At 35.7% G+C, this 13810-nt stretch overlaps 1 protein-coding gene across 18 annotated transcripts in view; it reads right to left on the bottom strand.

Annotated features, from left to right (window-relative positions):
• The window catches only part of mbnl2 (muscleblind-like splicing regulator 2), an 84976-nt gene that overhangs the window by 23327 nt on the left and 47839 nt on the right, over window positions 1-13810 (bottom strand). For all 18 annotated transcript variants that reach the window (XR_016090912.1, XM_088912551.1, XM_088912565.1 and 15 more), the window contains exons 3-4: window positions 3252-3416; window positions 262-462 (exon numbers count right to left, since the gene is read on the bottom strand). Coding sequence is in view for 17 of the 18 variants with exons in the window: in XM_088912551.1 (XP_088768677.1) it covers window positions 262-462; window positions 3252-3416 (366 nt within the window). In the remaining variant the exon portion in view is untranslated. The remainder of the gene's footprint in view (window positions 1-261; window positions 463-3251; window positions 3417-13810) is intronic.

Raw genomic sequence — 13810 nt, 5'->3', positions numbered from 1 at the left:
ACTCTCTTCGGAAAAGTTTAATTTACTCAAAACAGGCAAAACGTAGCATGAAATGCACGTGCTTATTTTGTTTACCCTGTGCACCAAAGAACACAGATCTCTTCCAAACTTCAGTCTGGGTACACAATCAAACTGAAAATAGCTATCTTTTCTTTTACTCTTCACTATATGTTAGGCATGTATTTGCATAAAGGTACCACTTATTGCCGTCGGCATGTGTTTGCAAGTTTATTTTCCATATTTTCCAGGCTGTTCAGTTACCTCTAGCTTGTCTGTCCTCAGTAGTTTCTGAGTGGAGGCAGAGCCTTGCACTGTGACAGGTGGGCTTCCTGGAACAATGACCGGTGTACTGGGCAGCATTTCTGTAGGAACTAAGCCCACGCCTGGTGTCACAGGGGTGAGATAAGGAGCGTAGCTAATACCAGGGTTTGTTCCTAAACCTTGGGTTACAGGAAATGTAGGCTGTGGACAAAAGGGAGAATGTTGATGTCATTAAAACATGTTTCAAGGAAAAAATTAAACCATTTTCAGGCCATAATTCATAACTTACATTCTGTAATGCATTTTGTAATCTTAAGAATATGCCTGAATTTACCATATATTTGTCAACAAAAGTATAAATATAATTGATATTGCATGACTGTAACAAAGGCAACACACAGTCTGTCCTATCATAATGAATCCACTAATTTAATTTGTGAGGAAAAAGCATGCAGACTAATATATTGGTGGCCCACCGCCCACCACACACCCACACAGACGAAAGCTGGATAATAGAAGAAGCCACTTCTAGAAATGCAATCACATTGTAACAACAGTACTTTTAATAGACTTATTAAAGAGTTCAGAAAATACCTACAGTAGCAATTGCGGCAGTTGGAAGAATTTAGTGACAGTGGGTTTGCCACTAGAGGCCACCACAACAAAGACTGGTTTCGGTCTACTTTTGCCTGCACTGTGCACACGAATAGTAAATGGAATAATGTTTTGACAATATATGCATTTTCACAAGAGGTTAAACACAGGGTGTGGTGTACCTAACGGTCAGATTTTGTCACTAGGGTATAGCAAACCAGAAGGTTTGACAGGGGTCAGATAGATATGTTTAGCAAGTGTTTCATTTTGGTTGTTTTATTTTATTTCAAATAAAGCAAGGGACTTTACTGAACTTTAGGATTTATACTGGATGTCTGTGAAGGTCCCTAGACTCTCTCTAACATACAGGGATCTATACACAATAAAAGTATGCATAATACTAACATAATATAATATTAAATACTTTTAATTACCCCTTAGCATCCACAGATGAATTAATACAAAGAAATCATTTTAGAAAAACTGCATTCTGGGGGGCAATTTTAAATGATTTCTAGATGTTAGCTTGTGCCTGTTATTTCAGAGGCTGTACATATTTGTACTTCCCGTCAGAACCAAACCATGTTACAGAATGAGGCCTTCATATAATGGCCTGTTAAAAAGAAAAAAAAACAACAACTCTTTACTGCAGTCCATCTATTGATGTAAAATTAGTACTCTGTGGTTGTCAAAAAGTACAGTTTTCTAAACAGCTCTGTAATCAGACTGGTCCTTTCACGAACAGCAAGAGACTTCGAATCTCTGAAATGATAGGCACGTGTTTATATTTAGAAATCATTTAAAATCAACAGAAAATGTGTCTCGCTGGTTTGACTGCAGCAAAGAACGTGAGAGCACAGTGCCAACTCCCTCCTCATAGCCTGCCTATACGACAATAATTGTCATACTTCAGGGACATGGTGATGCAGAAGCAGAGTAAATAAGGCTGGTGATGTCACTCTGAGGATCTGGAGCAAAGCTGCAGCTGGAATAAATGAAAGATTGGTGAGGACTGCCTGTAGTGGGGTCTGGGGAGCGATGGGGACCTGTTAAATGTGTTGCAATGTTTCCTATGTATCTTGTTATTGTTCTGATGTTTCCTGTTGAAATCCAAATGAATCTCAAATAAATACATCTCAAGAAATCTAAAATTAAAATTGCTTTGCAGATTTCAATTTTTGTTGGACAAAAATCAATTTGTATGAAATCATTGGGGGATTCTGATAAGTAATACATTTTATTTAATAACGTATTCTTAAGTAAACTGGAACATTAACTGCAATTGAATATAGTAACTACATACAGTAAATGAGTTCAGGGCATTAATAATAAGAAAAAATGTTTAATGCTTGATAATTCATGCGAGATATTTGTGTAAAATTTGTTTTAAATATTTAATATCCCAAATATTAAATTAAGGAAAATGGCAGTATTTGCATGCAAGATCACTTGAGGTCAAATGTTTCCATAAATAGTAATTAAAACTTTTAAAAAAGTGGAATTCTGAAGGAGAATTAAATTGTGTGCCTGTTTGAGGTCTGTGATTACTTACCAGTGTTTTTACCATTGCTGATTTTAAATTATAAATGTTAAAAACTCCCACAGTAATCTGCTTTATTGAACACAAGTAAAGCTTCCTGAACATCTTTTTATAGTGAGTTCCACATGGTTTTGAAAAAATGAAACCAAATCTGAACAACTGCCATTTCAGGACCTCAAACCAGCTGCAGCTTAAACTATAGCAACCATTATAGTTTAAGCACGTTATCAATAAGCATTTTCTTCTGAGTACATTTATAACAGCAGCAGTTCTTTACAAGATCACCAAATGTAAACACATTATTAAAAACACATATTCTGAGCTTAAAGCACACATCTCACATACTGTATATTGCAATTTTAGTTCATTCATATCCCATTGCAAAAGACCAGGATTCTCCTTGAATTCCTACTGATTCTAGACTCTGGTGCTTGTCCAGGAAAGTTGAGGGCAGCAGAAGCCTCTTGCTGCATTCCCAAATCAACCCAGATTGCAGACCCAGCTTAGGTACTTTGAGAAAGATAAGCATGTCTTCAGACAGAAACACAATTCTAATCTTTTCATCCACGTTGCGAGGAGCCAGAAATCCAGGCAGATTCTAAACAGAGTTAACAGAAAAGTTTTACCCCCGAGACAAGCTCTCTTGAAGAACGTCAGCTGGAGGCAGCACTCCTGCTGTGCAGAATGGCTCTTTTTATGATGGGTTTCTTGTTCATTAAGACCTCTGTGATACGTTCATGACGCAGGTTCCTGACCACAGTACACAGTTTGTGTGACGGTGAAAGACACTACTGATGTCAAACCTTTGCCCCACAAGCACTAGGGATCAATACAGACACAGAACATAATGACTTACAACTGGCTGCATGGCTGTGCCTGGTATCATGAACTGCATCTGCTGAGCCAACATTGCAGCGGCGGTCTTCTGCTGGATGAGGTTGTTGCGTCCGTTTATTTCTAGCTGGGTTTTTAAATGTGCTGGTGGATGAAGGTATTTGCAGTTTTCTCTTGTACATCGGCCCTGGGACGAGAACAAAAGAGATGATTAGAAAATGAATTTACGTTTAAGGCAGTTTTTCGTTGTTTTCATTTTACGAAGAAAACAGGAGCTTTAGTTGTGCAAAATGCTAATAGGAAAATTGAATTTTAGTATCGCAAAATACTGAACTTCATAAAATAAAGATCTCGACATTCAAGCAGTCAGATAACATTGCCTCGTAGGGTCCAACACACTCTGTATTTCCAGGCTGGCAAATTTATAAATATCATTAAATTAAAATTTTCTAATTCATTATATACTAAAAATGGTACTAATTTTTAATGACCATGTTAGTTTACCGAAAATTAATCAAACACTATGCTTTCTTACAAAAAAACTAAATATTTAAAACTAAATAAAGTAATACAATGGTTAATAAATAATAATAATTTAGAATTAATCTAGAAATGTACAAAGTTCTTCCAGTATCTGTGGATCCATTTTTTTCTAGGACTGCTGTGAAAGGAAAAAAAATGCTAGTATTTAACTCTGAGAAAACAAAATCAAAATCCACGTCAAAACAGTTTGGAATTGCTGTGAAGGTTACAGTGCTGAGCAGAATAACTATTTTCACACCCTGTGAGACACCCTTCTGACACAGATAAATCAGGCAGAAATTTGAACGCTACCTGGGTCATGATCTCCTTGAAACACAAATCCTGTGCCAATTAGTTTTATGCCCTGCATGCTAATCTAATACAGAATGGTATGACCTTCTCATTACAAAGAAAATGCTTTTCAAACCTGGATCACACAATTCTCAGTATAATCTATATTATACTGTGATAGATAATCCAATTATTGTATGTTCTAAGAAAATACCTGTCATTTAACCCTTACTATAAATGAACTAAAGCAGCATTTTCCCTCAAAAAACATTTTTGTACAAATACATTGCTTAGGAAACTAAAGACTACAAAATACGCCTTGACAGCATTTCATGATAATGTTCTGATTCCCCTGCATAACCATTTACTAATTTATTCTTTTTAGACTCACATAAGTTTATTTAGAGAGGAATGAGGTGATACCCATGGTATTATTTCTGAACAAAAAAAAGTTTTGTTTTGCCAGTATCAACAGATTGCTTTTGGAAAGTCTTTTTTGATTTTTGCCTAATTCCATGAAGGCCCACTTTAAAAAGAAGAAAACCACGACATTCTCAAGCTATGCATTAGGACTATAATTGAATTTCTAGTTACTGTACTTCTTCCTCAATTTTTTTATCCAATACACCCTGTGGATCGGAAGAGTCTATACCATATATTCCCTGTCATTTTTGGACCAATGCCTTTTTTTTCCAGCAGAAAAGATAATGCTTTGAAAGATAACAAAGACAACAGTGCACATTCTTTTCACACTCTCCAGGATATGCTGCCACCATAGATTGTATTTTAAAGGAAGACTGCAAAAATCACACATATTTCAAGCGTGCTCATCATGTTTTGTCTCAATTTTTAGAAAGATCTTGTGCAATCATCTAATGCACAATTATCTAATATTACACTAATGTCTAGGTAACAGTCTCATTGTCATTTGTCATTCAGTCTGACAGCAGCCAGAATTTAAGGAATGAATGAACAGAGGCATAGTGTCACATGAACATGTCAACAAGTCTGTATTGTGAATTATTTACTGTTGCTGTGACAGTTGTGTACAAAGTTCAGTATTCTCAAAGGTAAAGGGCTTACATTACTGAATATAGGTATGAATTGTATATATATTTTGGGTGCATTAAATAACATTGCATTGGGTTCCTGTATTGACAACTGTATTTAAAAATGTATTATGGCTTTATTGCATTCACCAAAAAATGTTCTATAATTATTAATTTTTAATTTTTCATAATGAATACAGGCAGCAAATCAGCAGTGCAGAACGCTTTATTATATTATGATATGTCCAGCACTGGATCTATAAAAATGCTGAAGCTTTCTTTACTCGATTAACAATTACATTATCAAAAACATCACATATTCACATACTAGTAATATCTTGTCTGACAAAGGTCTTGATTTTAATCTGTAACAATAGACAGTATAATGCTAAAAATGAGAGTGCCATTCCAAACAGGGGTTTTGAGAAATAGCTGTTTCTGTATTAGACCTTATCTACCCTCTGAAACTTAAAAGGAGTATTTAAGACACATATTTGTCTCCTCCAAAAAACCGATAAATAAACTGTTCTGTTTTTCCTGAAATAAATATAAACACAATTCTGCAAATGGCACATGGAGAAGACATTAGTGCTCATCCCCATTTCAGCTGTCATACATTAACATGAATTCAGTTCCGAGAATAGATTGCAATCTGAAATCCAGCTTGGGACAACTGCTGTTCACCATCAGAGAGGTTTGATTTGGGCGGAGCTACAAAACTTGCACAATAATAGAAGTGACCAGGAAATATAACAAAAACTAGCTTCCATGGGCTATAGGAGCAGTATGAAAAGCTGCTTTGAAGATAATCACAAGCTTCTGATACATGTTATTTAGTTCAGCGGGAAATGTTGTGTGGACAGTAGACAAGAGGATACAATTAATACTTGTATAAAAATATCTAAGAAGTAGAATAGTTACAAGTAAATTAAGTGACTTTTCACATATGCATAAAGACTATACGTTTATATGTATTAAAAATAACAATTCTTAACAACAGAACACAGAAGAACAATATAGTAATTTAAGACTTTACCCCTTCAAATCTGCTAAAACTTGTTACATTTCATTAAACAAACATTACAGGCTTTCTTCATCTGACTACAATGAAGTTTCTCCTCCCTACTCTCTGTGTCTCAATCACCTCTTATACTCTTACCTGCACTACTGTGACGACATAGGGGTCTCAGCGTTCTCTGAACTAGGGTTTGTACTATTTATTATTAAGTTAATTTATAACTGTTTATAAGTTTATAAGATCGGGTACAACATGGGGGGGTCAACATAGTATTTGCTGATGTAATGCAGTTATAGTTCTTGTTGTGGGAAGAGGTATGCTGGTTTCAAGAATATTAAATCAAAGAATCCACATCATCAGACATAGTACGCAGAGACAATTATGAGCAGATTCTGCTGTTCTTATGTACATTTTCTATTTAAATAATGTCATTTGTACATTTTTAGTCCCTCTCCTCCTCACATAAAATTTTATTTTAAAGAAAAATCCTATTTATTTTGGGTAGAAGACAAAATCCCATATGAACACAAGACTCGAGTCAGAGGTGTCTGCATTACTTGAGAAAGTAAAAGTCTATGACTTCCTGTGCTCTGAAATTTAGAAAGGAATTGTCCTTAACATAGTCAGGTGGAGAGGCAACGTTTGCAATATGGATATAGTACTCCCTATTTTAACAGAAAGGAAAAATGCACATAAAAATTAAAAACCCAGAGAAACAATTGTAGCATGTTGTTGCAATATATCAATATTTTCAGATGACCTGCTGTCTGAGCATATTTTAACAAAATGAAAATAACATAATAACAATTCCTAAATATTTTCTAGTGCAAGCTTTCTTGCACATTTAGAAAACTTATTGAGATTGCACACAGCACACTAGATGACTAAAATAGGAAAGGATGTTTTAAAGTACAATATTGGACTTACAGGGCTCATTAATTGACACAAGAGCCACAGAACCATTACAGGTGTAATATAAAAATTACTCTTATCTGACTTTTTTTTATTTGAAAGTCAAGGCATCCTAAAATAAATCAATACACAGATCCATGCTTTGCTTTCCGTGTTTACAAATCCCATGCTGCTTGTAAAAGTTTTAGGATTCTTAAATTTGCTTCTGAATGATTTTCAAAAAAGTTGAAAAGCCTTTTACTGCTCCATTTGTTCTACAGAACCTGTAAAGTCATGATGCATTATGAATCAATTTGATTGAAAATGACATTCACAGTACAAAGGAAATTATTTAAATTATAAATGAAAACCAATGTTCTGGAGAAATGGGAAATAGGCACCCATTCTTTCTTAGCAAGAAGTGAAAATGCAAAAAATAGTTTCTCAAATTGCTCTCCTTTGAGGCATGTTAAACTTTCTATGGAACTCTGTGAAATTTGAAGCATATGATTCAGACTGCGTAAGACTGCATTAGTCATAATTACACATGAGGTAACCTTCTGTTGCCAGCACTCTTCAGCCACACAACCAGGAATAATTATTACACACAGTATTTATCTCACAAGAAAGTTTTTCCATTTAGATATTTCAGTACCCAAGGATTTGAATAGTAAAAGAAAATTATGACAGGATAAAGGGGTTGTCCAATGATGAAATGAGAAAACTAGAAATGCAATGAAAACTGCTGCTTATGAAACCACCATTAGTAAAGCCAAATCACAACCCTCATAAAAGATTCCAAGTTTAAAAATAAATGACAATTTCCTACTGAACCAACTAAACCCTCAGAAGAAAAATACACAAATCAAGAACCAAAATAATAACATCTTATCCATTAAAATTGAATGCTAAAAATAACACTGCTAACTTTTATGCAGGGTTTAAAGCAGAACCATATCTACAGTGTATCTGTTGCTGTTATCATCATAAGGTACTCTTGCTGCTTGCAAAAGCTGTTTAAGAAAAAAAATATAATTGGCACATTTGAAGCATGACACAAAATATGTTATTAATGAAAACTGGAAAATGAAGTATTCAAACAAATGCATTTTTCTATTGCACTGGTTAGTTTTATTACTATCTTCAGATTCTTTCTGATGATATTATGAGAAAAAGAAGGGTTTTAGGGAATGCTTCATAGGCTTTATAGTGCCTTCCCTTGTTTTGGAGGAAAAGTAATTCTGAGGACCATATCGACTCTTGTATGGTCACATCCTTCAGGAGGTCTCCAAAGAGACAACTTGAAGACTATTAATAGGAATAAAGTATTTCAGCGGTCATGGGTTCAACAGGTTAGTGATTAATCAGACGGACAGGGATGACACTGAGGGAGTGTGTGTAATCCTAAACGAACTAGGATTATTGAGCTGTATTTTAATAAATGGCTTGAAAATACTGAACTGAAAGAGGCTTAAAGAAAAAGCTGAGTGGCCACAAAATGGCCCTGAGCTTGCCGAATTGAGGGATCTCTTCAGAATAAGTTCCCAATCTTTTTGTTAAAGCGACTGAACTACAAACTCATTCAGAATAATTCTGCAGTCTGCCACACAGCATCCAGTATTCTATGTGTGCTTGTCCTGCTCACAACTGCTGTCACAATTTGAAAGACTTAATCACATAATATTCTTGGAGAAGTCCAACAATTGTTCTTCCTGTTGCATCAAACTGTACATTTAAAAACTGAAGAAAGTATATGTACTGAACTGATGGCACTGAAAAAGTAATTAATATAAAATGACTACAACATATTATGAATCTAAAATATTATTATTTAAAAATAATAAAAGGTAAGCACTTAAAGGGTCTGAAAAAGTTAAGAACATCATTTGCCACTTGTGTTTTTTTAAAATTGTAAGTCATTTAGTCCTAGTAATTTAAAATGTAACGATCAGTAAGATGTGTATTGTAACCTTGGATTTTCAATGTAATGGTTCATTTTAGTCAGACATGTATTTCTTTCACTGTCAATGGGGTATCATTCCCATATTGGGGGAAAAAACAGATTAACAGTCATCTGATTTAGCATCTAATTTGATGTAGTGAATTATATAGGCAGGACCCTCAGAAATACTAGAATTTAATTTAGAAGAAAAATAATAATTCATTAATATTATCATATATAATTTAATAATACATAATATAATTGTAATAATTGCCCTACTGCTGGACTGCATAAAACTGCAGAAATACTAGAATTTAATTTAGAAGAAAAATAATAATTCATTAATATTATCATATATAATATAATAATACATAATATAATTTTAATAATTGACCTACTGCTGGACTGCATAAAACATCAGCAATCCCACAACACAGCAGATCAGGTGGATAAGTGAGAACCCATTTCACCAATGGAATTTAGGGAGAATTTTAGGAAGCCAGATTGCACAAGGTCAACAACTCTTTTATGAAAAATGCCATGACATTGACTATAACTACTTTCTTGACATAAGTCCTCTGATAAGAAGAACAACCTGGGTGCCATCTTTTCATGCCCTTTCTGCTTCATCCATTTTGAATGATGCATTAGCATAAGGTTATTGCACCAGCTTTGGTCAGTGGAATATTAGTCTCAGAAAACAAGGTTCTGGGTAAAAAAATGTTTTCTTCATATCACTTCTCTAATACATCAACTACTAAACTGATCACGTATTGGGGTGGAGCGGTAGCTCTGTGGCTAAGGATCTGCGCCTGTGGCTGGAAGGTTGCCGGTTCAAATCCCGCAGCCGGCAGAGGAATCCTACTCCGTTGGGCCCTTAACCCCAACTGCTCCAGAGGGCGCTGTACAATGGCTGACCCTGCGCTCTGACCCCAAGCTTCTCTCCCTGTCTGTGTCTCATGGAGAAAAGCTGGGGTATGTGAAAAGACGAATTCCTAATGTGAGAAATTGTATAGAGCTAATAAAGAAACATTATCATTATACATTATTATCATTATCATTCATCATGATGCTAGCAACAGTCAAAACTGATTCCTTTTCACTTTTCTGATTAAAAGTAATGTCTCCAAACTACACAATGAGGCAACAGATACTACAGTTGCACTACTACAGAAGGAGTCTAGATTTCTGCATTTGACTCAGAATGTTAAGGAAACTGCAACTACAAATCTGAGAGACAGCTATGAACTTAAAATCGGCATACAGTATATTGGGGACCTGAGTGGCAGAAACCACAAGAGATTGGAAACTGAAACAAAACAGGAGTAAGGTTTATAAGCTCCAGATGCAATAGTTGCAATTGAACCCAAGAGAATTTCCCATCTCCCACAAAAATGTCAGTAAACTTCACTAAAGTCAGTGCACAAATACAGTAAAGTCCTTTTGTTCTGGGGTTAATGGACTATAAACCTCGCAAATGCTGTTCCAGCTCTCTGCTTCATTCCACAAGGCTCATGTTATCCATCACTAAATGTATCTTTTCAATTGAATGTACTATTCTGTAGACATTATGTTTGATATTCTCCTGGCTGTTAAAGGCTGACAGAATTCCCTGACATGGCTCAGGCTCATGTAGTGTTATGTTCTGTATCTGAGTCACTGGGATATATATCCTGGAAGGAGGAAGAGGAAGAGAAGGAGAACAAGAACAAAAAATAAAGAGAACAAGAACATAGAGAAGAGCATGAAAAAGAAGAACAAGAAGAGGAAAAAAATGAAGAACAAAAATTGAAATCTGAATATACAATAACATGACAAAAAAGACAGAAAACAAACTGAAAACAACATGTAAAACACCTGCTAAACCACAGGGGTACTTCTGAAAACATTATCCATTGTCAACAGGAATTACTGTATATACTGTATATCTTGACATTTTGTATATGTTTTATTTCATTTGAACGTGGGCAAATAATTGCTGATCTATACTGAGCATTTGAATCGGTAACTTGTGAACAACTGCGAAGGACTGGCGTCCTGTCCCAGGTGTATCCTGCCTTGCGCCCAATGCTTTCTGGGAAAGGCTCCGGGCTACTGTAACTGTGAATTGGATAAACGGTTAATAAAAGTGATGTGGTAGTGTGGTGTGACATGTAAAGAAAACATTTAATATAAAACGATTACATTCCAGCAATATTAAAACAATTTCTCAGTGTATTTTGTGTGTATTTTAAGTCACTATCTTTCTGAATTCTCTGATATTTAAATTCCTATACTTTTTTGAAGTTCCTTTGGAGAATAATCCTGTTGCTTCCTTCATACTTTACAGTGGGCTACACACCTATTTATATTGGAGTTTGGCGAAAGCTAATAGTTTCTCCATAGTATGTGTACCGATGAGCATGCTTTGGATCATGTTTGATCCTTATGATTCATGTCTGATTTACACTTTAACATCTTATTGTTTTACCCAATGTTTGTACAGCTTGTGCAGTGCTCACTTTTCTGTGTCCCCTGACAATGACAGCAATGAAACTGCTTTCACTCCAGAACGATTTATTTCTGTGCTTTCCCTTTGAAGACACTCAGTTATTTGAATTAATGTAATCCACTGACCTGTCATTTATCGTGTAGCATTTTAAGCTTTTTCTGTTTAACAGTAACAACCACTGCATAAGGTCACTCTTAGAGTCTTTTCACCATTTTGAAGGAAAAATCTAAGTATTCTAAAACCAGTGGCAGACTTTAGATTAACTTCTCTTCATTTTCCCCCTGTAATTACAATTACCACAGTGCTAAAATATTTGTAAAACATCCTTATTTATAAATCTGACAAACTGTTTGTAATTAAATAATTATTGGGACATGTCTGGCAGACAACAACGCCATCCATTTAAAAAAAAGCAGCAGCATTCCTGGTCAGGGTCATGAACAACACAAGGCAGGGCTTCATCTTGGCCAGGACACTAGTCCACTGCAGGGCACATGCATTTTTGCAGAAACCAGTTAGGGACACCAATTAATCTAACCAGAGTGGTATTGCAAGGGGGTGGATCACTTGGAGAAACCCACACAGATCTGCAAGAACAGGAAATTTCCACATAGCAGACACCCCAATAATTCCACATTCAAGCCTAACTCCCAAGATGGGGGCAGCTGGAAAAATTACAGCCAGAGAAAATGCTGACGCTTCCTTAAAAGCTGTCTGAATAAACACAAGATGCAAACTTTTCTTTGGTATTTAAATTCAATAGGAAATACTACCAAGAAGATGTAACAGTGGGCTTATTTGCACAGGAAAACAGCCTGTCTTTCATCAGCACTAAGCCTTTGGCAGACAGCTGTTTAGAAATGACAGGTGTATCAGATAAAAACCTGAAATGCAAAAATTATATTACTTGTCCCAAATGCAAATACGAACTGTGTAGTGAGACATATGGTACTGACAGGCTCCCATCAAACACAATTCTGGCTGTAAGGGAATTAGGTTTCCCTTTTCATCATAAGGCTCTCACTGCATTATACTGTCTTTTTAACAGTGGATGTGACACTTTGATTCCAAATTATTTTATTTTACTTTGCTCAATCCCGCTATTATGATTTAAACAGAAAATTTAAATAATCATCATTATTTATTTTTTACGCAAACATGGTATCTATTGAATTAATCAGAATGAATTCAATACTTGTTTCAATATTTTCCCAATGGTAATTAGTATGCATTTGTTTCTCCACCAATAATCCTACAGATGGGCTACCAGCACAACTGTTAACACAGTTGTGATTTATATGCAAGAGCTAGTGTTCCTTATGGTTAGGATCTCTTTCAATTGCAAGAAAACTGCTTATTCTACAGCAAACCCCTTGTTCTTACACATCTGACCAGTCTGTAACAAGCATATCTCCATATCTGTCTCACATTCAGAACTAATAGCTAAGCTATACATTTTTGAAGGGCAGCAGAATTAATCAATCAACAAACACTCCTATAAACAACACAGAACAAGATGCACAGGCAGTTAAACCCACTACTTAACCTAGATTATGGATCATTCCTTATGAAATCAACTGCCTAAAGCCTTGACCTGCTTTGGTTTTAATAAAAATTTCAGTGCATGTTTGCTTTTGGGAGAGATGGTTACCGTGTAACACCAGTTTGTGTGGCCAGAGCTTACTCTCCAGTTGAGACAGAAAGGTTTGGGTGGAGGATGGCATGGTAGCGTAGTGCTTGCCATTGCTGCTTTGCAGCATTGGAGCCCTGGGTTCAGTTCCTACATTGCCCCTTTTGTAATGGGTTTCCTCCAGGTACTGCAGTTTCCTCCCACAGTCCAAAGACATATTGGTAGGCTAATTGGCTTCTGTAACTTGGCCCTGGTGTGAGTGTGTGTGTATCTGTGTCTGTGTGTGTGACCCATCCAGGGTGTACCCTGCCTTGTTCCTGCTCTTTGTCAGGACAGGCTCCAGCTTCCCTGCGATCTTGAATTGGAAGAAGCAGTTAGAAAATGGATGTATGTGAAAAGCTAAACAACACACTAGTAAGATCACATTTATAATATTGTGTACACTTTAGATAACCACCAGACAGAGTGATGTAATGCATTAACAGGTTCAGTAAAATGTCCTACACTGCCAGGCTAAAGGAACCAAATGTTTTAGTCTTTGAGAGGAGAAGACTAAGCTAAGCTGAGCTGTGTATTTACCGTAAAATCAGCTCAACGGGCGTTGAATATAAATAATTTTAAACATATTTATAACATTTTTGGGAGCATGCCAGGTTTCAGTTGGGATTTCTTTTATCAATTTTATATGTCACATTTTACCATTGATCCGTAATTCATCTGTGTTACACTTCACTTATGTTACTAGGC

This window comes from Atractosteus spatula, chromosome 4 (assembly GCF_055471065.1).
Source record: "Atractosteus spatula isolate fAtrSpa1 chromosome 4, fAtrSpa1.hap1, whole genome shotgun sequence".
In the NCBI taxonomy this organism is placed as follows: domain Eukaryota; kingdom Metazoa; phylum Chordata; class Actinopteri; order Semionotiformes; family Lepisosteidae; genus Atractosteus; species Atractosteus spatula.
This window is presented reverse-complemented; position numbering and strand designations above follow the sequence as displayed.